This window comes from Aedes albopictus, chromosome 1 (assembly GCF_035046485.1).
Source record: "Aedes albopictus strain Foshan chromosome 1, AalbF5, whole genome shotgun sequence".
NCBI lineage: Eukaryota > Metazoa > Arthropoda > Insecta > Diptera > Culicidae > Aedes > Aedes albopictus.
The window spans coordinates 212,586,690-212,614,436 of NC_085136.1; the positions used below are offsets into that span (position 1 = coordinate 212,586,690).

At 40.1% G+C, this 27,747-nt stretch overlaps 2 protein-coding genes across 4 annotated transcripts in view; one reads left to right on the forward strand and one right to left on the reverse strand.

The window, feature by feature from the left end:
* Positions 1–27,747, forward strand: part of LOC109430330 (tubby-related protein 4) — a gene marked incomplete in the record, with an annotated part of 266,514 nt that overhangs the window by 9,663 nt on the left and 229,104 nt on the right.
* On the reverse strand, positions 4,626–12,976 carry LOC134285458 (sphingosine-1-phosphate lyase-like). Of its 3 annotated transcripts, none has more exons than XM_062846204.1 (6): positions 12,783–12,976; positions 12,344–12,521; positions 5,642–6,504; positions 5,338–5,576; positions 5,129–5,275; positions 4,626–5,069 (listed from the first exon to the last, which is right to left on the reverse strand). In XM_062846204.1, exons 2-6 carry the CDS (start codon positions 12,480–12,482, stop codon positions 4,844–4,846), a joined length of 1,614 nt encoding a protein of 537 aa, XP_062702188.1. In that variant the 5' UTR covers positions 12,483–12,521; positions 12,783–12,976; the 3' UTR covers positions 4,626–4,843. The 3 variants fall into 3 exon arrangements, with proteins under 3 accessions (XP_062702188.1, XP_062702190.1, XP_062702189.1); XM_062846206.1 differs by having other exon boundaries at positions 12,344–12,538; XM_062846205.1 differs by having other exon boundaries at positions 12,752–12,976.

Here is a 27,747-nt window from a genome sequence, read left to right on the forward strand (position 1 = left end):
ATTTGTTGGCATATAGACGGTAACGGAGCATTTTTTACTAGGTTAACGGAATTCTTATTAAATACCTTGAGATTAAAATGTTGAACTACCATACTATTTTCAATTTTATAATTTATACAATCTAGTTTACTTTTTTTTTGATCATACTAACTTAAAAAAACACGGGCACCGTCTTCAGATAAAAACTGTGTAGACTGAACGAAACTTAACACTAGCATATGGAAGAAAGTAGCCCAGGGATGGATAATGGTTTCATATATCCACATGATCATACTTGGTTTTGGGCCCCATTTTTTACCAAAGGGTTTTTGAGTGTCGTGGTCGCCGATGCTCGACTCAGGGATTAAATCATGGATGTGGATCTTTAACCATTCGCTCAATGTATCGCTAGGCTTTACAGTGAGCGAACCATCCGTCTTTCGGAGGCTACCCACACAGTGGTCTTTTGAAAGAGTTTTTTGGAGTCTGGCCATTACGGATGTGTTCTCTAAGCTTTCACACATTAGAATCCACGATGGGGTCTCCAGGTTAGCCTAGTGGTTAAGGCTATGTATCGCCAATCCGGAGACGGCGGGTTCGATTCCCGTTCCGGTCGGAAAAATTTTCTCGATTCCCTGGGCATAGTGTATTATTGTACTTGCCTTACAATATACAAAGTCATGCAATGGCAGGCAAAGAAAGCCCTTCAATTAATAACTGTGGAAGTGCTCAAAGAACACTAAGTTGAAGCGAGGCTGGCCAAGTCCCAGTGGGGAGAGCCACAAAAGAGAAGAAGAAGAAGAGGAATCCACGATTTCCGTTTGGCTGACCTTATTTTTGTTAAAGTTCGTCAGGGCCTTTCTGTATAGGCTCCAATCGCCGGTTCGCTTGGCGCGGTGGACTTCCCTATGCTCCGTTTTCCTAAGCTTCTCAAGAGTTTTATTCCACCATTCTGGTACATCTACCCTATAAACCCAATCCAGAGCGAGCGATCAACCAGCAGAGAGAAGAGAACATTTTAGAATGAGTAGATAGACTACAGTTCGGCATGAACTGTCACTCAATAGGGTGATTATAACAGATATAGATTCAACTGAACTGTAAATAGCTAGGTAAGCCACTCCCAGAAAATCAACCGCCTAATTGAATTAGAAACAAATATTGTTAACTTTTTTTCCTCCCCTGTTGGGGAAATTAAGCCACTGCGTCCAATAGGCTGAACTTTTGTGGCTTACTCCACACAGTTCAACACATGACACTTATGACATCGGAATCCCGGAATGACAGAAGGATAAGGTGGGCATTGGAAATGTGAATAGGATGTAGGGACAGGAAAGATGGACAACGAGAGGCTTTGGGAGGAGGATGAGGATCGTGGGAAGGTATATAAAGGGTTTGGAGCACAAGATCGGGTCTTTTCGACTTGAACCTCCGGAGGAATAAGATCGAGTTTTAACAACTACCAGTGATTCCAAAGTGAAAGCTTTGTTTGATTAAAAAGTTACGCTGTGCATATAGCAGATTCAGTGGGGTGACACGGCTGTCAAACTCGGTACATCGCCGCTCCACCCAACATCATTTTTGGTACGGCGCGTTTTGGTACCCACTTTCTGGTCGGTTTACCCTAACTTGCTCCTGATTTTCGGGTGTGTGGCTCGTGTGTTGCTAGTGCTTATTTCAGAAATTACACAATTCAAACGAAATCGTTGTTTTTGATGATTGTTTCTCTTTCCTTATCACTTTGCACGATATTATATGTAGCAGCGAAGCAGTGTCGATGTTTCCAGCGCATGTTTTCCATGAATTAAGCAATCAAAACAAAAACATTGGACGCCATGTTGAATTGAATGCTGGGTAGATGATTCGGGCCCTTCGTCATCCCCCTGAGCAGATTAGAGTCAGGACTAAGGTGGCCCACGGTTATATGAAAAACAAAAATTTGTGAGCTTTTCCTTTAGAGGCGGACAGGCTAGCCTTTATGGCGCTTTTGGAATGAAATTTACTAACCTCGAACCGGAGGCTTCCTCAGATTTCTCTTTGGTCGGCCTTCCAGTTAGGCGAACCTCGCCCGAACAGGAGGCTTCCTCAGATTGCTCTTGGGTCGCCCTTCTAGTCGGATTGGCGGTAGCGACAGTCGATTGATCTGTAATCTTCTTTAGTTGGATTTCACCAAATCGGTAGTTGAGAGTGTGTTTGGACTTCTGCTACTTTTCCATCGACGCATCCTCTACTGTGAAAATCCATTCGACATGAATGTCTTTCAGAATGGATCGTTTCACAATACGCCAATTAGTTGTTATAATGCCATTTTGGCTTTCTTTGGAAGCCTTTATTCGGTCGTTGTTATAGCTGGAGCTTTGTGGGAAGAATGCTCGGATCATCTCTGGACGTAGAATCGCCACTTTGTCCATTGCCATCAGCTCTACACCTTCCCAGGGTTTCATGGATGGAGTTATTCTCTTTAACCACTCAACAGGCTCTTGATCCTTACATATTAGAACCATCTAACCGGACTTGTAGATGAGGTTGTTGAATTTGGGTTTTATTGGCTCGTTTCGCTTTGTAGAAGGTCTAGCTGGGCTGTAGTGAGTTGGACGGCGGGAAAGTCTTTGGGTTTTATTCCAACCTTCACGCTTTTGGCCATATCACTGTAGCTGATACCAGCTCATGGATGGATTTTGTTGTCCAGACATGTTAGTCTAAGGCGTGCGGTTTGAGGACTGTTAGGCGCGCTCTATCAGATCCAAATGGTGCTTCACCTTTTTTTTGGGGTCCTCTGTAGCGGATTGTCTAGTTCTTTTCTCGAGCGTTTTGAGGAAGGGCTCGCTCTCCTTATTCTGGACTATGGATAAGGCCTCATTTCGGTCTTTGGCCTTCTTCCTGAGAGTTCTAAGCTTCTTCCTCTGTGAGCACCCTTGGCTTCCGTAGAACCCTTGTTGTTTTCCTATCCTTTACTACTTGCTAAAGATTCTTGGGGGTTGATGACGATCATTATACCATCTTCGTTACTTTCCATGTCCAGCAGGTTGGAGTCGGTCGATGAGGAGTGTCGTAGATCTGGATCAGTAGCTTTGTCGAAACATGTGCTGCTCCGGGAGGTAGGTGTTGAGGGGCAGGATATTTCCATCTTCTCCTGCGAACTATTGAGTCCTATCTCACGGGTTCCCAACCGGTGGTCCGCGGCCCCCTGGGGGGCCGTGAAGCCAGTCCAGGGGGGCCGCGATGTTACCAAAAAATTGTTAAATTTTTATTCTATTTTATGAAAATTATACCAATTTTCAATTTTGTATACCGCCACCACCAAAAGCCGCAATTTGAGGAACAAATTGTCAGTATCAAACGCATTCAGAAGAAAAAATTTTCGGCTGCGCCGCTATTTTTCAGCTACGACTCAAATTGAATGTACATGACATCGTTGTTTACGAGATAAGAGTGCCGAATAAAATAAAAATGTATCATTGATCGTCGAAAACCCCTCCCACAATAAATTCTTGGCTTCATAAGGCCGTTACAAATATTTATTTCACTTTTTGTCCCACCACTCTTTGACTGGTCGAGGGGGGGGGATAAAAATAATAAAGCATTTATTTTGAAAAATATTAAAAACTCATCGGATTTGTTAAAGAGTTTTGAGCAAGACCCGAAATTTTGATAAATATTTTTTTATCTGCCCCCTCAAAATGCAAAATCCAGCCAAAAATTTTTGAAGGGGGGGGAGACAAAAAGTCAAAATAAAATTTGTATCAGCCTAACTGTACCCAAAAAACTCGGTTTCGTTCATTTAATTCATATATTTTTTTTTTATTTTCATTGGGCCGCAGATGTTTTGAGAATGCTTAAAGGGGGTCGCCACCTCAAAAAGGTTGGGAACCCCTGACCTATCTGATCTACGGTAAGGCGAAGCTGACTCAGAGTATTCTCCACTTCGCTCTCACCCGACTGAGAGAGGCAGTCGTCACCTTGAAGGTTGTTTGTAGAATTTGGTCCCACGAGTAACTAGGGTCCGCTGCACCAGTGTCCCGCCGTAGTGCAGTAAGGGCTGCTTACAAGGGTGTTTGCCTTGGTGTACCTCACCCTCCGTTCGCGGATGAGCATGTTTAGAACCCCCTCAACCATTCAACCCTCGGCATGGGTCGCATGACACCTTGGCATCGGGGTTTATCCATTTTTGTGTTACACGATGGCCATGAATAACAGCCATCGCAACCTTCCTCCTTTACCAGGGCTTAGGACCTGTAGCTCAAGTTCTTAATAGTTTGATAACTATTCATAGACAGTTTCATAGACAGCTTACGACTTACTCACATCGGAGAACACTAAAAGTGTTGAAACATTTTTAAGAGGAAATCTAGCATGAGGTTAAGGTAGATTATTTTGAAGAGAAATCCGGACTAAATTTCTTGAGTTGATTAATGAAATAAGAATGAATACGTGACGAATTTCTGAGAAAAAAGTGAAGAAATCGACCGAAACATTTGTCCGGTTTTTCCACTAACGATTTTCAAGATATTTAATAGAAAATTATATTGGAAATTTAGTCAGACATTCTATCAGAAACTTATCATGGATTCCCGCTCGGCCCTGCATGCACAGCAAGGAACAACACAATACTCTAGTTGAAAAATGATCTGATATTTGAACGCATGTTTAAATTTCCACAAATATATTTCTCGTTAGTCACTTCTGTAATAAACAATTAATACATAATACAAATACACGACGCATCCTTCGCGAACATTGTTTATGAAATCATGTTAATGCTGGTGATGTCACTTTCTACATTTACTATGAACTTGCTGAACACATAACAATTTAGAAGGTGGGAACATACATCCAACATTTATCGCATCCATTGACTATGTTTCTATTGGCTCTCCGGTGTATAGTACATGGAATCGATGAAACATTTGGTGAAATCTCCTATCACTTCCCGATCGGGCACAGCCTGGGCGACTCCATAGATGGCCATCTTTCCTTCCACTGGCTTTTCCGGGTTCTTCATGACCAGGGCAACCTTCGAGCGAACATCATTCACAAACTTATCAGCAATGCCGTCTTGTGTATGCATGTAAGTGACGCATATGTGAATTCTACAAAAGAAACGTATTTTTTTAATATTGATATATGCCTAGTTTCAATAATATTTTACCCTGAAGGGAACTGAAGTGAATTCAGATTCCATCCTAAGGAATTCAGCTCGGAAGATAGACGGAAAATATCGAAGTCCTTCGAACCAATTGCTACCACACTCGTTGCCGGAGTACCAAAGACATAGATGTTGTCGATTTTGCGGAGTCTAGAAATTGAGCAAACAAATTTAGCATATTATTGTTGAGATCAAAGTTAGTCTGGACTCACTGTGCTTCAATATAACGTGCAGTATCAATAATTCGCTTGGTGGCTTCCACGTAGCCATCGAGGCCGAAGTTCATCATAGTGGCCCAAGTTGCTGCAATGATTCCACCAGCACGAGATCCGTTGACGGTTGGCGAACCGTACACGCCACCGGGCCAGTCCGTCGTCACTGTGTACTGATAGTGACGATACTTTTTCTCCGAATATAGGATTACCGATGACCCCTTGGGTGTAAACCCGTACTGGAAGGAATGAATGAATAACAAAGTTACGATCTAGCTTGTATTATTTTGCCCAATTTACATACCTTGTGAGTATCTGCAGAAATACTCGTTACGCCATCTAAGCTGAAGTCAAACGGCCTCACTTGGTAACCAGCGCGTTTCATGAAGATGATCAAAAATCCTCCCAAACAGGCATCCACATGTACAGGGATATTGTACTTTTTACCCAGTTTGGCAATTGCTTCGATGTTATCCATAGTACCATATGGATAGTTCGGAGCTGAGCCAACCAGCATCACTGTATTACGGTTTATCGCTCGTTCCATAGCTTTAATGTCAACTTCGGTGGTTCTAGCATCGACCGGAACCGTTTTGGTAAACATTCCAAAGTACTTGGCCGATTTATCGAAAGCTGTGTGGGCCGTCACTGGCAGAACAATGTTGGGCTTCGTGATCCCTTTCACGTCCCGTCCGTAGTCCCTGTAGGCTTTGCAAGCCATCATGATGGATTCAGTTCCACCCGTAGTCATCGTTCCGCATGCCTTTGCACCACCATTGAACAGCATAGCTGTCATACGGATCACCTCGGCTTCCATTTTGCAAATGCCGGGGAAAACGTCCACATGCAGAGGATTAGTGTACGATGCCTTCCCGTACACTTCCGTTACCAGCTTCACCAAGTCTGGGTTGTAGTAGTACACCGCCCCGGAAATGAAGCCCTCCTTCCATTTGTAATGTCCAAGGGCAAGATATTCATCGACTTTTTGCAGGACTTCATCTTGTCGTAGACCACCCTGCGGCAGGACGGTGATGAATTGGCCATATTGTGCGGCGTCTTTGGTAAACCCGTCGTTGATTTTGGCAATTTCGGTTTCTATTTTTTGCCGAACGGACGGTATTCGGCGTGCCAATTTGAAGAAACGGCGCTTTAGGCGCGAGTAAAGACCTGCAAGGAGTGATTGTTGAATTTAACTTGATATACATACATGTGAAATGCAATCACTTTTTGAAATAGCTTTACACCGTGTCCAATAAGTTCTCATACAAAATCAAATTCAATTCATTTCACATCTGTTAGTAGGACTTTCAAAGTAAATTTATTTATTGAAAGGCCAACTAACACACACCAAATACAGCATATGTTTTAAAACTAACTGTCCTTTATCCTTCTCTGCTGATCGCGTATGTGTCGTAAGTCCATTTCAGCTGGCACGCACGCCAATTCTTTGGTATTTCGTCGTATTTTAACGAGTAATGGTTTTAAGTTGAAACAAATTAGGTTCCTGTCCTCTCCATTGCTAGTAGCAACTATGACCAGAAGAGAAAAAATATGAGATCCTGTCTTGGTAAAGTACGAAGCCGTTTTATTTTGTACAAAATAAAACGTAAATTAAACAAAAATGTCCTTTTATCTATTTTAAAGAGATTTGTTGTGTTCAAGAAGCATGCGTGCATCTTATCTGGTTGATTCACATCATTCTCACTTGTCTCACAAATTTTGTCCAAAATTTAGGTTTTATGATGTTTATCTTTGATATAACGGATATTTTCGTGAAAATTGACCAAAGTTGAGCTTACTTGCCAATATCTTACCATATCATCACTAAAACTGTATTGTTTAAGCCTTAGTGTATGCATTTGGTACATAACTTGAGATACAAACTCAAAATTTATCCTTATGGACTCTTTTTTGTTACCGTAGAATGAAAAACTTTTCGAACATTTTTCATGCGTGCCGAAGAAATCGAATTTCAGAAAACGGAAGTGTACTGCTAGGCTTATAAAAACAAAAAGGGAATAAAGTTATTCTAAACCGTATGCTTTATTCAATCAGTATTATGTGGCCTTTCAATACATGTATTCACTTTGAAAATATAAATCACATACGTGAAATAAAATTATATTTTCTAAATTTGTATTTTGTATGAGAACTTATTGGACACGGTGTATTTACATGTCTTTATGATAATTTAATTTTATTGGCTTTTCTCGGTGAACTTAATACTACTCAAAGAAGGAGGGAGTAACGATAGTAATGTAAGAAACGGTGGATAGAATCACAAGTGTGCGACGAGAGAAATTGAATAGAAGTTAAAAAAATAACAGAGGGCCATAATTGAACAACACAATCACAACGACGTCCTGGTTTTGAACGGCTAGGTACTAGTTGTTTGATGATGATGATGATGATGTATCTTGAAATCTCAAATGTCACTAGAGACACTGTATGTATATTCCAGGTCAGCCAAACTACCTTGGAGTTCAGAACTTCAGATCTGCATTCGTAACAAGTCTACTTGATATTATTATAAACCCTTTGGACATTCAGGGTCGTCCAAACTGTCCTATAATGAAGTCTACAAGAATAACTTTGTGTTTTCACCATAAATAATAACATTGCACAAGTGGAGCGGACCTGGTGTGATGGTTAGAACATTTGACTATCACTCCGAGGACCTGGGATCGAATCCCACTCCCGACAAACTCATAAAAACATGGGTTCTTCCTTCGGAAGGGAAGTAAAGCGTGGGTCCCGAGATGAACTAGCCTAGGGCTAAAAATCTCGTTAATACAGATAAAAAAAAACATTGCGCAATCTGCTAGAATCCATGAGGCTTCTGAGACACTACAGGAATACTTCAGGTCCTCCAAACTATCTTGGAGTTCAGAGCTTCAGGTCTTCACTCGTAACAGCATATCTGATATACTGAGTAACGTTGCATAATCAATCGTGGTTACTGGACCAACCTGAAATCGACTATATATTATTATGAACCTTTGGGACATTAAGGATCGTCCAAACTGTCCTGAAGTTTACCTGTTGACAGTAACAGTAGTTATTCTCACAATGAACTGTAACATCCAACTGTAATCTGTAATCCCCCTGGCATTCCATGAGTCATTCCAAGATAGTTTTGAAATATTCCAGATTAACCAAACTGCTTCGGAGACCATAGCTTCAGGTCTACCTCTTAACTCTTAAGGAGTCACTTCATGATAGATTTGTGACTAGATTTGTGATAAATCAGGTCATCCAATCTTTCATGAAGTACGCAACTTTATATCTACACTTGCATCGCAATGCTAGCTTTCTACACTAAATAATAATACATAATTAATCATATTGGGGTCTCCAGTTAGCCTAGTGGTTGAGGCTACGGATTGCCAATCGAAGACGGCGGGTTCGATTCCCGTTCCGGTCGGGAATACTTTCAACACTTCAACTTCAACGCTAAGTTGAAGAGCGACAGGCCAAGAACCAGTGAGAACATAGAGCCACATAGAAGAAGAATAAACCATATCTAGTAATATTCTTCAAAGAGTATTTTTAAAACCTTTAAAACATTTAAGATTGTTCAAACTTTTATGAAACTCATTTTTTTGTCATTATTTGTGTTATTAAAAGTTGCGTTACCTAGTCTAACCCATCAAGATCCGTGGACTTCTGTGAAACTTAGAGCCATTTCAAAATACCTTTGAGATATTTCAGGATTACTGAACTTCCCTACAACTAATAACTGTCAGCTAAAGTTAAGATATGACGAAGCCACATCTCGAGCCAATCTGAAGGTAAATGTGGGACGCGGCCGAGGATAAGAACTGCAGCCATGAACCAAGTGTTATGTTGAAGAATTATTGATGCAGTTTTATTATAACTACATATTAGAGCATCGCCACGGGAGTCCTCATCGCTATCCCTATTATACCACTCCTTTTCGGGTGCTTTTTTTTTTAATTCTAGGTTAGCACCCCACCTTCCCACCAGTGGTTTCAATTTTGGGTTTAGGGACTTCAAAAAACATTGTGTTTCCACCGTGCGTTGCTAAAAGTGGTCCACACTTTTTATCGGACGTAGTGCAAACTAAAACAAATGAAATATGTACAAACTTTTGATGAATCCTGCATAAAGCCCACTTCGTGTTAGAAAGAAATCTCTCAAGAAACTTCTTGAGCGATTCCTGACAGAAACTTTCTACGATGACTGCAATTTGAATTGTATTTTCTCGCAACTGCGTACTGCGATCGAAGAAAACATGGTTTCTTCAGCGATTCAGGCAAGGGATTTCTCATGCATCAAGACATGCCGAGAAATTCCTTCTGAACTGCAAAAAGCACACGTAACACTTTGAACATTTCGCCACAGACAATTAGACGTCTTCCTCTACTCAACTCTCATCGTTTTATTTTTTGACAATTGGTTACAGGGTGTCCATCCATCCGGGAAATACAGGAAAACCGGGAAAAATCTGGGAATTCCAAATGACCGGAAAAAATACGGGAAAAACACGGGAAATTGTAAATGGCACCGGGAAAAATGGTCATGGTGTCTGTCTGTACTGCTGCAGCATTAGTGACAAGCAAATCTTGAAAAGCATGATAATAACATTAACAAAGTTGCCGGCCGACTTTTTTTTATGCAGGCAGTCTTTCAGAAATTTCTCGAAAAATTCGTGTAAAAGAAATCTGAATACTTCTTAGGCAAAATCTTCAGACTTCGGGAAGATTTCCTGAAGGACTTTTTGTGCCTTCCTAAGAAAATTCTAACAGCACTATTCTTCCGAAAATAATGACGAAGTCCATGAAGGCCCTCTCGGAATTCCTGGAGAACTTGATGAATCTGCAGACGTTACTTTCAGCAAAGAGATTTTTACGATGAAAAAATGTGTTAGTTCTGGAAGAATTCTGGTGACATACTACTTAGTGAAACTCAAAGAGAAAATACTTTAAAAATACATGACAGAATTCACAACGAAATTGCACCTAGCTTTTTAAAGGAGAGAGTTTGAAGGAGTTTTAGCCAAAAACCAATTAAAAACTGAAAGATGAGTACAACATAGGAAATTATAGCATTTTTTTTCATAAAAAGCTACTACTGAAAGACTCTCTGATGGAATCTTTTAAGAAATTTCTAACAGATTTCCAGATAACAGTAGCAGAATTCACAGCATAATCTTCAACGGAATCTGTGAAATGATTTCCTGGAAACATTATTTGGATCCCCGGAAGAGTATCCTATGGAATCCCTGATATTTTCACAAAAATATTAGGCAAACATAGCTTTTTAAAAGAAGTTGCAGGTGTAACTTTTGGGAGATTTTTTGACAGAACCCATCCATGAAGTACTTCCTAAAGGAAGACAAGTTGAATGTCCTCTAGATATTATTGAAAAAGAACTCGAAAGTTTTTCGATAAAATTTCAGTCTGTACAGCTTCTGGTGCAAGACGGTGTCCATGTCTTTTAAATCGCCGTATTCAGTAAGCGAATTGTTTTAAATAACGATGGAGGCATTACCAACATTTACATGTAAATTTTCGCAAAATGTAGCAAATAATATATGATTTTCTTTGAAGACCAGCTTGTTTACAATAATGTTTCAATAGTTTTTCCGCGATTTTTTATGGTACTCGTCAAAAATTTGCTAAAAAAAACAGGCACAGTGACATAATTTCAATAAAGTTTTCATAAAGATTCCATTACCTTGTTATTAGAAAGAACCTTATCAACAGACTTCCATCCTAAATTTCGTATAAGAAACAGAATCTAACGTCAACGTCAGTGATTATAGAATTAATTTTATTTTTTTATCATAATTTAGTTAGTCAAAACTGTGTTTAAAAATGCACTGAGTAGTGTCCTATTAGAATAATACTTTGCGTTTGTTCATACCCGGGAAAAATCCGGGAATCGGAAAACTGAATTTTAATGGACACCCTGTTTAAATATTCAGTAGTTTGCGAATCGCTTACAGGTAGATGCTAGATCTCAGCCCTCTGCACCACCGTGGGTGCCCAAGACTTAAAGGCTAGATTTTAAACATCATAATGGTTTGAATGACCCGAACCGATCTGATGATGTCCATTGAACATTCAGAAGATTTACTGGACATGATAGAGATAGATTACATGTCATAGCTTTGTGTAATGAAAGAAGTTACTGTTACACGCGTAGACTTTAGAATCTAAGCTCAAGAACAGTTTGCATGGCCTAGGATATCCCAAATGGTCGGAAACTGTCTTTGAGCCTGTCCATAAACTACGTAGACTCTAAGGGGGGGACGGGGGGGTCTGGCCGAAGTCTACGCTCCATACAAATTTCGAAAATTTTGTATGATCAAAAGTCTACGAGGGGGAGGGGGGGTTCTGAGATGGCCAAAAATGAGTCTAAGTAGTTTATTGACAGCGCCTTTTGAACTTTCAGAAGACTTACTGGACATGATAGTATACAAATCGTAGCTTTGTATAATGAAAGAAGTTTCCGTTACACTCGTAGACTTCAGAATCTAAACAGTTTAGATGACCTAGGATATCCCGACTTATATGAACACAGAAAGTTTACATGCAATCGATTGTTTAGCATCAACGGCTTCAGCGGTGTAAGGAAATCATTGAAAACTCTTTAAAAAAAAGTAATATAAGCCTAACTTTTTCTAAAAAACTTAAAAGTCCACATTCATCTCTAGACATATATGAACTACATGAGGTAACAATTTTATGATCATAAGAACAGAAATTGCTTACATGGAATTGCGAATGATCAATTTGAGCCTGGTTTTGGTTTCATAATCTAGAATCAGAGTCTTATTTCTGAAACAATCTAAAAACAAAGTTTACAAACCCAAGGATTTCAAAGTATGTTTATCAATAATTCTACAATTATTTCTATTGCAAGAGGTACTATTGTCGAGCCAATGTAAGCCATGATGTTCAAAGTGCACCCGATAAGCACTTAGCAAGTTTAATCTTATCGACATAGGTAAGCTCTGCCACCTCAAGATTTTACTTACTTTCATCTTCGGCCAGCAAATTCCACAACCAAATCGTCCCCAGTACCGTGCTGGTTGTAATGGCCACTATCTGCCAGGGTGCTTTGCCGGCTAAGGCACGATCCACCGGTCCGGTAACCAGTTTCAAATGTTCACTCATTGTAACGTTTACAGAATCCGTAGTAAAATGATGTGGTACCTACAACAAAACAAGAACTGAATGTTAATGCAAAGCTATTCGTGGCCCGGACTCAAGATAGCCGTCCTTCGACGTGAAATGTGCGATAAGCGAAGGTTGATTACACGATGATAACTGAACTGTTGATAACTTTTTCTAATCTTCTTGGATCACGCATAAAGTTATTTTTCTAAATGTTACAGTTTCTCATAATTCACTTTCTTTGTTCACTTAAAACAAAGACAAATTACCTGTGCATGAAAATGAAAGAATTATCTGTACCTGTGTGCTTTTCTATTCAATACAATTTTCGATTTAAACCAATGCCGATGTACTGAATCAGCTGGCACGCAGTTATCGCCGATATTTTCGGCAATCTTCCACCGACTGTCAAAATTAATTTTAACTGCACTTTCGGAATGTTTTGATGATAAACAAATCCTATATTTCACGACCACATACGGAACCACTCTGGCAATCGCTGTCTAACGAATGTATAGCATTTTATACACTACCCGCCATAAATATGGAATCGCATCTTCTAGTATTGCAACACCCCAATTGAATATTGCAGCACCCCAAAAAGTTTGGCATCACCTGAAAACCTTATTTTTTACTAAACTATATCTCAAAAACCGTATCCTCTGCAAAGTTTAGACCTTCGGCAAAGTTGTTCAGCAGGTTTATGACCTTCAAATGGTGAAATGTTTGGTACGTAATTCCGCCACTATGTGGCGCTAGTGTGCATTTACAATGAAGTACTTTGACATGGTTTATCTCATGATTCTGACCACCAAGAATGTTCGTGTCTTCAGCAATGATGATCACAAGGTCTATGGCTATCAAATGGTGGTAATTTTAGTGCGTAATTCCGCCGCTATGTGGCACCAGTGTGCATTTTCAATGAAGTACTTTGACATGGTTTATCTCATGATTCTGACCACCAAGAATGTTCGTGTCTTCAGCAATGATGATCAGAAGAGTTATGGCTATCAAATGGTGGTAAGTTTAGTGCGTAATTCCGCCACTATGTGGCGCTAGTGTGCATTTACAATGAAGTGTTTTGACATGGTTTATCTCAAGATTCTGACCACCTAGAATGTTCGTGTCTTCAGCAATGATGATCACAAGGTCTATGGCTATCAAATGGTAGTAATTTTAGTGCGTAATTCCGCCGCTATGTGGCACCAGTGTGCATTTTCAATGAAGTACTTTGACATGGTTTATCTCATGATTCTGACCACCTAGAATGTTCGTGTCTTCAGCAATGATGATCAGAAGAGTTATGGCTATCAAATGGTGGTAAGTTTAGTGCGTAATTCCGCCGCTATGTGGCGCTAGTGTGCATTTACAATGAAGTACTTTGACATGGTTTATCTCAAGATTCTGACCACCTAGAATGTTCGTGTCTTCAGCAATGATGATCACAAGGTCTATGGCTATCAAATGGTGGTAATTTTAGTGTGTAATTTCGCCGCTATGTGGCACCAGTGTGCATTTTCAATGAAGTACTTTGACATGGTTTATCTCATGATTCTGACCACCTAGAATGTTCGTGTCTTCAACAATGATGATCAGAAGAGTTATGGCTATCAAATGGTGGTAAGTTTAGTGCGTAATTCCGCCGCTATGTGGCGCTAGTGTGCATTTACAATGAAGTACTTTGACATGGTTTATCTCAAGATTCTGACCACCTAGAATGTTCGTGTCTTCAGCAATGATGATCACAAGGTCTATGGCTATCAAATGGTGGTAATTTTAGTGTGTAATTCCGCCGCTATGTGGCACCAGTGTGCATTTTCAATGAAGTACTTTGACATGGTTTATCTCATGATTCTGACCACCTAGAATGTTCGTGTCTTCAGCAATGATGATCAGAAGAGTTATGGCTATCAAATGGTGGTAAGTTTAGTGCGTAATTCCGCCACAATGTGGCGCTAGTGTGCATTTACAATGAAGTACTTTGACATGGTTTATCTCAAGATTCTGACCACCTAGAATGTTCGTGTCTTCAGCAATGATGATCAGAAGAGTTATGGCTATCAAATGGTGGTAATTTTAGTGCGTATATCCACCGCAATGTGGCGCTAGTGTGGATTTACAACGAAGTACTTTAACATGGTTTATCTCATGATTCTGACCACCTAGAATGTTCGTGTCTTCAGCAATGTTGATCAGAAGGTCTATGGCTATCAAATGGTGGTAATTTTAGTGCGGAATTCCGCCGCTATGTGGCGCTAGTGTGCATTTACAACGAAGTACTTTAAAATGGTTTATCTCATGATTCTGACCACTTAGAATGTTCGTGTCTTCAGCAATGTTGATCAGAAGAGTTATGGCTATCAAATGGTGGTAAGTTTAGTGCGTAATTCCGCCGCTTTGTGGCGCTAGTGTGCATTTACAATGAAGTACTTTGATATGGTTTATCTCAAGATTCTGACCACCTAGAATGTTCGTGTCTTTAGCAATGATGATCAGAAGGGTTATGGCTATCAAATGGTGGTTAGTTTAGTGCGTAATTTCACCGCTATGTGGCGCTAGTGTGCATTTACAACGAAGTACTTTAACATGGTTTATCTCATGATTCTGACCACCTAGACCTACCTGTGCGCCGACTATATTTTACTCGGCGGCAGCGTGAGGGCCATTTTTGGCCGGCGGTGGCGGCGTCACGCTGGTGGCAGCTTTCGGCGGCGTGAATCGGCGTGACCAAAATTTGACCATAATGTAACATTGAAAAAGCAAACAAGTTATCATTACGCTCAAGAATTTGTAGTCTGAGTTATGTCATGACCATCGATGACATAAACTATTGATTTAATGAATACCTTTTGTAAGTCCTGTTCAGATCCATCGCTGCGACCAGTGATTAGACCTATTGTGATATTACCCGCATCCTTAGTGTAGTTCATGTTGCAATACTGTATTGCAATTGAAGGCAATACAATAGAGATTTTGCTATAGATTTTGTTTCATTTATTTAGAGGGAAGGAATCTCGTTTCTTCAAGGAGGAATCTCAGAAGGAATTCCAGGAGGAACCTTGAAAGAAACTGGAGAAATCCATGAAGAAAATTCTGGGCTTATCTCTGCAGGAACTGCTGTATGAAATCCTGAAGGAACGACTGCAGAAATCTCTGGTGGTTCAAGAGTCTGTCTTAGGGAGATACCTGTAGAAACTTCTAAAGGAATCCATGATTGAAATTTTCGAGGAAATCCAGGAGGATTCCATAAATTAAATCAAGAAGAAATCCTAAGGGATTTACAGCAGAAATCCTCGAAGGAATTCCAGCGGGAAATTCTAAGGGAATTCGAGAAGGAATCCTTTAAGCAAGGATTTCTAGGAGGAATCAACGAAAAATATCCAGGAGAAATTCCGAAAGATTGTCCAGCAGAAAACCTCAAAAGAATTCAAGTGGGAGTTTAGAAGAATATTAGAAAAAGAATCCCCAAAGGAATTCTAAGAGGAATCAACGAAAATTACCTTAGAGGTATTTCTGGAGGGATTCCAGGAGAAATCCCTGAGAGAATTCCAATAGGAATCCCCGAAGGAATTCTAAGAGGAATCCCCGCAGGAATTCCAGAAAGAATCTTCGAAGGAATCTCCCAAGAAATTGCAGTATAAATTTATGCAGAAATCTCAGGAGGAGCCACCGAAAGAACTTCGGAAGAAATCTTCGATGGAATTTCGAGTGGAGTCCTCAAAGGTTTTTTAAGAGGAAACCCCCAAGAGGAATTTCCATAGGAAGTCAGAAGGAATCCCCGAAGAAATCCTTGAAGGAACTCTAGGAAGAATGCACGAATTCTAGAAAGAATTTCCGAAGGAATTCTTGGAGAAATCACCGAATAAATTCAAGAAGGAAACCCTGAAGGAATTCCAGGAGGAATTCCATGAAGAATTTAAGGAATTCCAGGAGGAATCACCGAAAAAAATAAAAAAGGAATCGCCACAGGAATTCCAAGAGGAAACTTTAAAGTTATTCCAGGAGGAGTTTCCGTGCTAATTTTAGGAGGAATCCCCGACGGAATATCAGGAGGAATACCCGAAGAAATATCAAGAGGAAACTTTGAAGGAAGTCCAGCAGGAATCCACGAAAGAATTCCAAGGCAAATCCCCGAAGGAACTCTAAGAGGATACCCCGAAGGAATTCCCGGTGGAATCCGCGACGGAATATCAAAAGGAATCCCCGAAAGAATTTAGGGAGGAAACCATGAAGGAAGCAGGAATCCCCAAAGAAATTCCAGAAAGAATTTTTCAAAGTAATTCGTGAAGGAATCCTCAAAAGACTTCTAGGAGGAACCATCGAAAAAAAAAATTAGAGGAATCCTCGAAGAAATTTCATGAGGAACCCGTGGATGAAATTGAAAAGGAATCTTCGAAGGAATTTTAGGGGGAATCCCCAAAGGCATTTCAGGAGGCATCCCCGCAGGAATTTCAAGAGCAAATTTCGAAAATAATCATGCATGAATCCCAAAGGAATTCCAGCAATTATCCACAAAGAAATTCCAGCAGGACTCCAGTGGGAACTTCCAAGGGAATTCGGGTAAGAATCTCCAAAGGATTTCAATAACGGATCAACGGAAAATATTCTCTGAAAGAGTTCCAGGAGAAATCCTTGAGGGAATTCTAAAGGAATCACCGAAGGAATTCCAAGGGGAATCTCCGAATGAATTCTAGAAGAAATTCCATAAGGAATTCCAGTAGGAAACCCCGAAGGAATTCCAGGTGGAATCCCCGGAGGAATTCAATGGAAAATTTCTGGAGCAATCTCCGAAGAAATTCGAAGAGGAATCACAACAGAAATCCCAAGAGGAAACTCCAAAGGAAATCCAGGAAAAACCTCCGAAGTAAGGGGATGTCCATAAACCACGTGGTCATTTTTTTGGGACTTTTCAACCCCCCCCCCCTCCCCCCCGCGTGGTCATTTGTTCATACAATTTTTTTTTATTTGTCCATACAAAATGGTCATTGGCCGAAACACCCCTCCCCCCTCATGACCACGTGGTTTATGGACAGCCCCTAATAGCTGGAGGAGTTCCCGTAGAAATTCCAGGGGGAATCCCCGACGGAATGTCAGGAGGAATCCCCGAAATAATTCCAGGAGAAATCCCCAAAAAAAAAAAAACTCTAGGAGGAGACCCCGAAGGAATTCCAAAAGAAATCTCCGAAAGAATTCAAGGAGAAATCTCCGAAGGAATCCCTGAAGGAAGTCCAGAATGAATACTTCGACGGAATTCCAGGAGGATATCCTGAAGAAATTTCAAGAGAAATCTCCGAAGAAATTATAGGAGAAATCCCAGAGGAAGAGGAAACCCCATAGGAATTTCAGAATAAATCTCCGAAGAAACACTAGGAGAAATCCCCGAAGAAATTCCAGAAGGACTCCTGGAGGAATTCTATGAGGAATCCCTGGAGGAAATCAAGTAGGAATCTCCGTGGGAATTCTAAAAGAAATCATCAAAGAAATTCCAGGAGGAAACCCCGAAGGAATTTTAAGAGAAATCCACGACAGCGTATCAGCAGAAATCTCCGAAAGAATTTCAAGAGGAATCCTTGAAGGAATGCAACATTAATTTTGTTTGTGCACTGATCACCGGTGCGAAAAATAAAAACCGGCGGCGTGATAATCTGCGGCGTATGGCCCATGTGATCAGAATCATGAGACAAACCATGTCAAAGTACTTTGTTTTAAATGCACACTGGCGCCACACCATTTGATAGCCATAGACCGTCTGATCAACATTGCCGAAGACACGAACATTCTAGGTGGGCAGAATTATTAGATAAACCATGTTAAAATACTTCGTTTTAAATGCACACAGGCGTCGCATAGCGGTGGAATTACGCACTAAACTTACCACCATTTGATAGCCATAGACCGTCTGATCAACTTTGCCGAAGACAAGAACATTCTAGGTGGTCAGAATCATGAGATAAACCATGTCAAACTACTTCGTTTTAAATGCACACTGGCGACACATAGCGGCGGAATTACGCACTGAACTTACCATCATTTGATAGCCATAGACCGTCTGATTAACTTTGCCGAAGACACGAACTTTCTAGGTGGTCAGAATCATGAGATAAACCATGTCAAAGTACTTCGTTTTAAATGCACACTGGCGACACATAGCGGCGGAATTACGCACTAAACTTACCACCATTTGATAGCCATAGGTCCTCTGATCAACTTTGCTGAAGGTCTAAACTATGCAGGGGATACGGTTTTTGAGATACAGTTCAGAAAGTGATGAAGTCTTCAGGTGATGCCAAACTTTCTGGGGGTGCTGCAATATTCAACTGGGGTGTTGCAATACTAGGCGATGCGATTCCATATTTATGGCGGGTAGTGTATATTCCATCCCATGACTCGTATTCACCACTGAGGTGGTACTGAACGCAATTCCGCTTGGTATAGGAAACGAAATACATGTTGCTTGAATAGGTTTTGCTTTCTGATGCGGTGTGTGTATTTAAGACACGTTTGGCTTTGAAACTCGTGATGTCATGTCACACATATTGAATGAAACTATGGCATTACAAAATTGTTATTTTCTGTGGCTGTATATTTGGATTAATCACTAATTCTAACACAAGATTCAAGTAATCCGTTAACTATCAAGAATTGTTCTGGCCACGTTAGTGGACAGGTAACGAACACAGAATACTCTTTGGCCAACATTTAGGTACTAATATTCTAAAGCAATATACTAGAACAAACTAACCAAATCAGATTAATTCAACCACTCCTGAGAAAAAATGTTTGACGCTCCAGAACAGCTGGCAGCGGCATCATTCAAACAAACATGATAAACATGTGCAAATAAAAACCAACCATATGACATGTACCGACCAAAACCTTATACTGACCGTAACAGAACAACCATACCCTAAGACAAAGAACAACATCAATTTTTTCACTGAAGAAGACGCCGAACCCGGTGTCGAAACGTCGGACAAAATTAAATAGTTTGTTCCACTAAAACAAAACTGCAAAGCCGAAACTATCTCTGATCTCCACCCACAGTCGAACCAACATAACATAAAAAGTAAAATGAAACGAAATGGATTAACGTCTTTTGAATTTACTTTAAGTACCGTGATTTCGGGTGAAATTGATCACTTTTCACAGTTTTTGGCTTCTAATTTTTGAATAGTTATCGATATGGTCAAACTCAAAGCTTTAAAACAAGTAGGACCACGGATTTCATCAGTCAACGAGGTTGAAACTTTTACTGCAAATCATTTTATTGCAATAAATATCGTTTAAAATAAAAAATCTGAAATTTTAGTTTCGGGGTGCAATTGATCACTCAGTGAAATGTCTTTGTAATTGCTGGAAATAAATTTTCCATCTGAATTATCCACCCCAGAATGAGAAAAGCTTTGTAAAACTTATACAAGTTTAGTAAATTCTGAATTATTTAAATTTAAACTTTAATAAATCTAACGAAAACGCCTAAAAGTATGCAATTTCAATACTAGACAAGTCATTACTTTAAAAAAAGTACAATTTTATGCATAAATATCAATATTTGTAGAACTTTTGATGACGAAATCGGGTTTAGCGAACACTTGGCAGCTATAAACATTCATTCGAATATTATTCCATGTGCGATACAGCTACGGTAACAAAAATTTGAAAGTGTCTTTGAAAATCGCCAAACACGGTACCGTAAACCGGGGTCTAATTGATAAGCGGGGTGAAATTGATCATTCGCGGACAACTGTAATTCAATATTAGTTACTTCTACACGTCGTTATGATCATAAAAATGCTTAATTCATCTAGTTCATAGATGTCTAGAGATGAGTGTAAAATTTCCAGTTTTTGGAAAAAGCTAGTCTTGTATTACTTTTTAAAGGGTGTTCAATATGTTTCTTACATAACCGAAACCGTTAGGTTCACTTTTTTGTGGGAGCTTGATTGTGATGTAGTGTGGCTATTCTGGACATGAATCAGTTTCAAAAGTTTCAATTTTAGTTGAAAAAGTGATTTAATTTGGTTGAAGTAGTTTATTTTAAAGGAAATTGCATACCTTCAGGCGTTCAATGGTCAATTCCAAAATTTTAATTTGATATTTTACAGCTGATTTCATTAGTTGTAAGAAGATCAATATTTAGTGGAGAAGGCAATTTTCTGATCTTACCGATGTTCAATTGTATGCTGATAAATTTCGCCCCAAAACGGCATTTGTTTTTTTTTCATGTTTGAAATTATTTAACTTTAAGTTTGGATATATTGAACAAAATTCTGTCACGTAGTTTTATGGGGATCCACCCGGTACTGGTTTACAGATATTCTTTTGCAAATATTTGAATTACTAAAAATGTTATCTGCAAATGTTTTTCAAAGCGATCAATTTGACCCCGGTTTACGGTACTACGAACAATTTCCGAATCTCAACGCCGGGGACTATTATATTTACTTCTGCATTGTTAAAATTAAAACTTAAAATCCAATATTCGTAGTTTATTGTGCATTTATACAAGGATAGAAAGTCTCTTCCCAATATTCCATCGGTGAATATTGGGAATTCGTCTCCTACTAAATGGAATTCGTGATGCAATGTGAGGGTATTTGAAAATGTCAATGCCGTAACTGTTGTTGCCAGTGTTTCAATTTTTTCACCGGAAATTCCGGAGATACTGCATTTTCTATTTACATCGATTTGGTGACTTCCAAGAATTTTGTTAGCTTTGAACACCGATACGTCAGCTCCTGAATCTATCATAAAGGTACACACCGAATTTGTCATTTCGACATGTGCCTTTATGAAATTCGATGCTGACGCGTTGATGGTTAAAAGTTGTGTAGTTGGCCTAAAAAATGTTGCTGCGGCTGTTGCAATTGCTGTACCTGTGGTTGGTACTGTGGTTGCATTTGCTGTTGGTTAGGACATATGCGTCCTGAGTTTGTCAAGTTTTGTTGTTGAGGTGGAACCATGTGTCCAACATCTGCGTAAAATATGCGTGGTTGCATATTTCCGCGGTGGAAGCCTCTGTGAGGTGCTCTTCCACGCTGAGATGGAGATCCATAGGGTCGTCTTCCACGACCACTATGGAATCCTCCTCTGCCTCCACGATAATCGTTGTGGCGTTGTCCGTAGTGATTCATATTGAAATTATTTCTGCCGCGATTGTTATGTCCGCGGCGTGAAGCGAACATTATCGCGTTAGTATTTGGTGTTGCTGTTGTAGCCTCGTTGCTCAGTGTTTTCTCTATTGCTGCGGACAATGTTGCAAATTGTCCGGCTTTTAGAATGAGCCTCGTATCGGGGTTACGAACGCCGGTACTAAGAGCCTTCACTCCTTGCTTTATTGCCATTTTGTTCGCCACATCAACCGGAATTTGCTCCGTGATGTAAGCCTTTTCTAAAAGGAAGGTCAAATTTTCGACCTCTGGTGTTGACATCACCAGATTGTTTCAATGCTCCTAATTTCGAAACATATACGTCTGAAGACGTTGCCAGACCGCATCTATTTTTTAAGTGGTTTAATATTTCATCGAGATCTGCCGGGTTCTCGCCTACGGCCGATCTCGCTTTTCCAATTAGTCTGGTCATCACGATTTTTTTAACGGTAACATCTGCGGCTGTTTTTTGAGCTGCTGTTGCCGTTACAAATTCCGCTTTGACCGTGTCTACGAATAAGCCAACTGAGTCAATAAATGGACTCAGGCCTTCTTGGCTTCCATCATAAACTTGGACCACTGCGGTTCCAAGTTTAAGGTCCACCTTCGGAGTTGTCATCTTGTTATTGCGGTATAATTTTTCGACAATAATGATAAGTTTTACAATTGTTTTAAAACGTATGAGATGTTTGGCCTTATCAAGTCGCACGTCGATAAAAATTTTAATTTCACTAAAAATATCTCTGGATTTTCTTAAGAGGATTTTTTGATTAGAACATTCGAATTCGTCTAAGAGGTATAAATTTGCTTCATAAAGATTACGAGCCTTTACTAACTTGTCTACTAGTGTTTTCCTCAAAATTTCCTGTTTGGTGCCTTCCTCAGATTTCTCAAAGTAAGTGCAAGTTGTTCTATATTTTTGACAACATTTTTTTTCCATTTAACTCTCTTCTTTTTAAAATCGGATGAGGTCACTGTTAGGCTTCCGGATAATTAATTCTCGTACAGGATTTATGAGATTTGGTAATTTACTTTCAAACAAGATCTTTCAGTAAGTCACACATTTTTGAATATTACAATGTCAAACACCACTTGAATACACCATTTTAACTAAAATGTTTCGGTACTTATTTATTTTTAACTATTAAATTAAATCATTACTCACGCTAGTATATCATCTGCAAGTCTCAGCAGCAACGACGAAGCTACGTTGGGGTCGCTCCATGTTGCGCCCTTGATGGGGTCGGCTCCATGTTGCCGGATGACCCGTTTGTTATGTTGTTTCTTCGTCTGCACTGCCACTAGTAGTGTTCGATTTTCCACATGAGTATGTCCACTATGTCATCTCGAAGTTCCACAATCGAACTCCTGGTGTTCGTTTGCATTCCGTTGGAGATCGCTGCTGCTGCTGCTACTTGGAATAGTGCGTTGCTTGTTGCTCTTCCTTTGAAAATCCTCGGTACGCTCTAGCTTCGAGCTTGGTTTTCACCTCGTACATTTGTGTGTAACACAATGTGAACACTAAACTGTTTATCTTGTGTTCCGTCATTGTATAGTTACTTAGTCACTTGCACTTAATGTTTCCAATAAAAATGTTATTATTTATTTCAACTACTCCACACAGTACAGTAAAGTTCGACACTTCCTTATAACTGTTAGATTGGATGGGCAGCGGCTCGTCGAGCGGCTCTTTCTGCCAGCCGTTCCGTGTGTGATTTGTGCAACTTCAGTAGTAGTTTTATTAGCACGTACGCACCCGCGATAACTGTTAAAATGCAAAGCGCCACCGCTTGGGTTTGATGGTGTTTTTCACTGGGTCCAATTTGATTCGTAGTGACGATCTCGTCACTTGAAAACCAACCCATTTTCAAATGTGATTGGAATACACTTTACCGAACTGTATCACTTTCACACTTTTGCTGCGGAGAAGGCAAAACCTGTCTTAGGTAGCCATGTACTAATTTGGAGTTCTCTTCAGAGTAAAGTGTACACCCGTTAGCTGTTGGGCTCGGAACCAGAATGATTTATTCAATTTGCTTTTCGTGGCAACCGACCAACGCTCGGTGGCGTATGGTTTATTCTGGTGTGCTTAGTTGCACGATTAAGCAGGCCACACAAAGTGCATAGCCTGTTTGATTGTTATGATATAAACATCCGCGTGGACGTTTATTTAACTTTGCCGATTCATCACACTACACTTGATTTCCTGCAAGAAAACCGGATTAGGTAATGTCCCTTTTAATTCCAATAAGAATTTCCATCCTTTGACAGATACGTATTTCGACCTCAACTGTAAGATCGTCTCCAGTGGTTAAAATGGCATCACTTGATATGAACTATCCCTGTTGATTTTTTATTATTTAAACGAGCCGTCTAAAATACAAGCCTAGACGCAAACCATACCAATACAACATCACATCTCACAACAACGCTGGCACTGGTCGTGGAGGAAAAGTCCATTCATCCACCCACCGACCACCCACTGAAATAACACCCACCCTGAAACAGGAAACCGCCAATATCCTGCGCTCGTCTGTATGTGTGTGTGTTCCATTCTGCTGGCTGCTTCGTCCGAGCATTAGCACATGGTTTTTCCCGACCCCACCCGTGTTCGTCTGCGCCATTCCATCACACAAAATTTAGTTTGCCGCCAAGCCGTCGTCGTCGTCGTCGGCGTTATGGGTGGCAGCAACGGAAAGTGCTTATTCTCAAGCATCGAAGCTTGTCTGCGTGTGTATAATGGATACCGTGAGGTAAGCCTGTTATCACCTACAACTAGGCCTAGGTTCTCAAACTAGCATCGACAATTCAGCTTTTATTGCTTTGTTTCATCTTTTGGATTGAATTAGAATCATAGTGTTATGATTCTAATTCAGTCCAAAAGATAAAAAAAAATGATAGAAGATGATGCCATGAACTACTATTAACGACTATTTTTTTTTCATTCCATGATTACGTGCTATCAGCACGAGACCGTGCTTCATACTTTGTAAATAGAACAGTTTGAATATGTTCATTTACTTTCTTTCAGTCTTGAGCACCCTCGGTGGTGCAAAGAGCCGAATTTAAAGATCATCCTATCCCGCCATCGCCTCAACTTGTGGCCAGGTCGAATTTCTGTCGACTTGCTTTATTTCGTTGTTGAGGCTGCGCCGCATTGAGCCTCTTGGTCTGCCTCTGCTGCGATGTCCTGCTGGGTTCCAATCTAACGCTTGCTTGCACATTTCGTTTCCGCCCCTGCGTAGAGTGGCCGACCCACCTCCACTTTCGCTCCCGAATTTCTATCACTTTCGGCTTTTGATGACATCGACGATGGAGTTCTACGTTGGAGTTCCAATTGCTAGGCCACCATGCACAAATTATATACCGCAGGCATCTATCGATGAAGACCTGCAGCCATTGAGTGTTCTCCACTGATACACACTAAGTTTCACTGGCGTACAGCAGCTTAGATTTTACGTTCGAGTTAAAAAATTGGATTTTGGTGCGTCGACTAATCTGGTTGTTTTTCATACTTTTTTTTAAACTCACACTCCGTGCACGTGTGTCGATCTTGGTTCCGCCATTGGCCGCCATTTGGGTACCAAGATATTGGAAGCTTTCAACATTCTCCACTGCTTACCCAGCTGAAAGCTGAAAAGGATGATCGTGTTTACATTCAACTATTTGATCTTGTTGACATTGCATTGATAGACAGATAAACAGACTGATAATTCCCACCATACACCAATTTAACGGTCTTTTGAAAATTTGATAGTTGGCCAACTGCTCAACCGTGGCGCTCGCATAGTTTTTGTTCGAGTTTGACGTTTGCTCACTACCGCCACCTAGTTGGTGGTCGGCCAAACATGTTTCCGTGACTATGATTTGAATCTAAAAATGTTCGAAGTGTTACGTCTGTTTGTCTGTGGTAAGATCTACTGCCGAGGAGCGTTTGGAAAGATCAACGAGATTGCGCTGCATATCAGTGCGCCGTTGAGAGCAATGCAATAGGGCAGTGCATGAAATTATCTCCTTCTCTTTCACTCTTACAGACATTTTGTAAACAACAAGGCCACGAAACGTCAAAATCCCATACAAAATCAAAACAGTGCGGTGCCCTATATCATCAGCCAGTTCGCAATCAGTGCTCCATGGTAATAGGCTGCCACAGCAACCCACGTTTAGGTTCACGATCAATCGCACCTACTAAGATCTGATTTATCAGAGACACCCTTGCGCCTGAGGTTTCCCCACATATTTTCGTGATTGAGACGTTGCGCGTTGCGAGTTTGGAGAGTTGCCAGTCAGTTTGGGTGTGGATCGAACTTCGAGTTCACCATGATGCACAGCTTCTCGGGAGGCTCAATTACCGGACTGGCACCGTCGGGTATTTGAGATGGTTTGGACACCGGATGGGCACCGGTAGATGATAGGGGTGGCTCTGTTGACGGACTGAAATCAGCCCCGAGCAGAAGAAAAATATCTTCAGCATAATAAAATATGTTATTTTGACTAGATAACTGAATAATGGAATCAGTATTTTTTATGTTAGTAGCATAACATATTATTTTATAAACTTGTCTGTCATAAGCGGCAACAAAAATCATAACAAAAAAATGTTCCTTGAGTACTAATTCAATAACATGTTTTGTTAGATCAATTACAACTTAATAACAGGAAATTTGTGAACTTGTTATTGTTGTGTTATTGTCCATCACATATTTGTACATTCTCTACAGTTAAATAATAACTAAACTTGTTCTACAACAACATATATTATTGAAATGTTATCTTGTGGATATATCCCAATAACTTGAACATAAAAAAATAAGATTGCCCAACAAAACATGTTATTTAAAAGATATATTTTGATAAGTTCACAATAACAAATTATGATATAAAAACAGGCTATGTGATTCTGTTGTTATCAATTTGCTATTCTCCTCTGCTCGGGGCGTACTTTGAGACCGGTTGTTTTTTCGGAGGGATCTCTCGAAGCAGCAAGAATCGCTTGATTTCCGGAGGGACTTGGAACACATCTGGAGGCTTCTGGTAGGATCCAAAAGTACACGGAAGCTGGAGAACCGGACGGGATCCGCTGGATTCATGCACACGCTGGAGCTGATGGAAAACTGAATACCTACAATAGCGTGGCTCAAAATACCACATGTCAAAAAGTTCGATGGGCTCCCTTCTCATTTCGTTCTATATGACGCCACGATGCTCTGGTCAAATTTTTAGCTAAATCCGTTAACATTAGGGCGGTGCTAAACTCATTTGAAGTTTGTATGGGAGTTTATATGGGAAAACATCGTTTTTAGCATTTTTCTCATGAGGGGCACTATTTTTACTTAAAACACATAACCGATTATATAAAACTATAGTCTCACGTGTGGCTAAAAACTTTGTCGAAGACCGCAAAGTCATCCGAAGCTTGTAAGAAAAGATATTACACATAGATCCTCTGGTGGTGCTTAACATTTAACATGTGAAGGAATAACAATAGCAATAAAATCTCATTGAATGAGCCCGTACTGTCTAGGCTATATCTTTTTTCGCAAGTGTCTGATTACGTTGCGGTCTTCGGCAAAGTTTTTCGGCATATCCCAGGCTCTATTTCTATAGGGTCGATTACGTGTTTTAAGGAAAATTAGAACCCCTCAGAAGAAAATTGCAAAAAACGATGTTTTCCCATATAAACTCCCATACAAACTTCAAACGAGTTTAGCACCGCTCTAATGTTAACGGATTTAGCTGAAAATTTGACCAGAGCATCGTGGCGTCATATATAACGAAATGAAAAGGGGGCCCATCGAACTTTTTGACATGTGGTTTTGCCATACAAGCTTGAGCCACCCTAACCTACAATCTGAATTATGTATTAAGAAGCCCTGCATAAGAGCTAAAATACCTAAAATAATAACTGGTGTATAATCTGTGCATAACACGTGAATAATGACATCAGGTATGGCAATACTTTAATAATAATCGGCGATTGTTTTATACAAATAGTTATTTTTCCATAATTGAATAATACTTGAAGCAGTCCTCAACACCAGGGATGGGAACACTCACTTGCTATTTTCTCAGCTCAGAAGTGTGCAATCAAAAAACAGTGTATGGACGACTTTTGC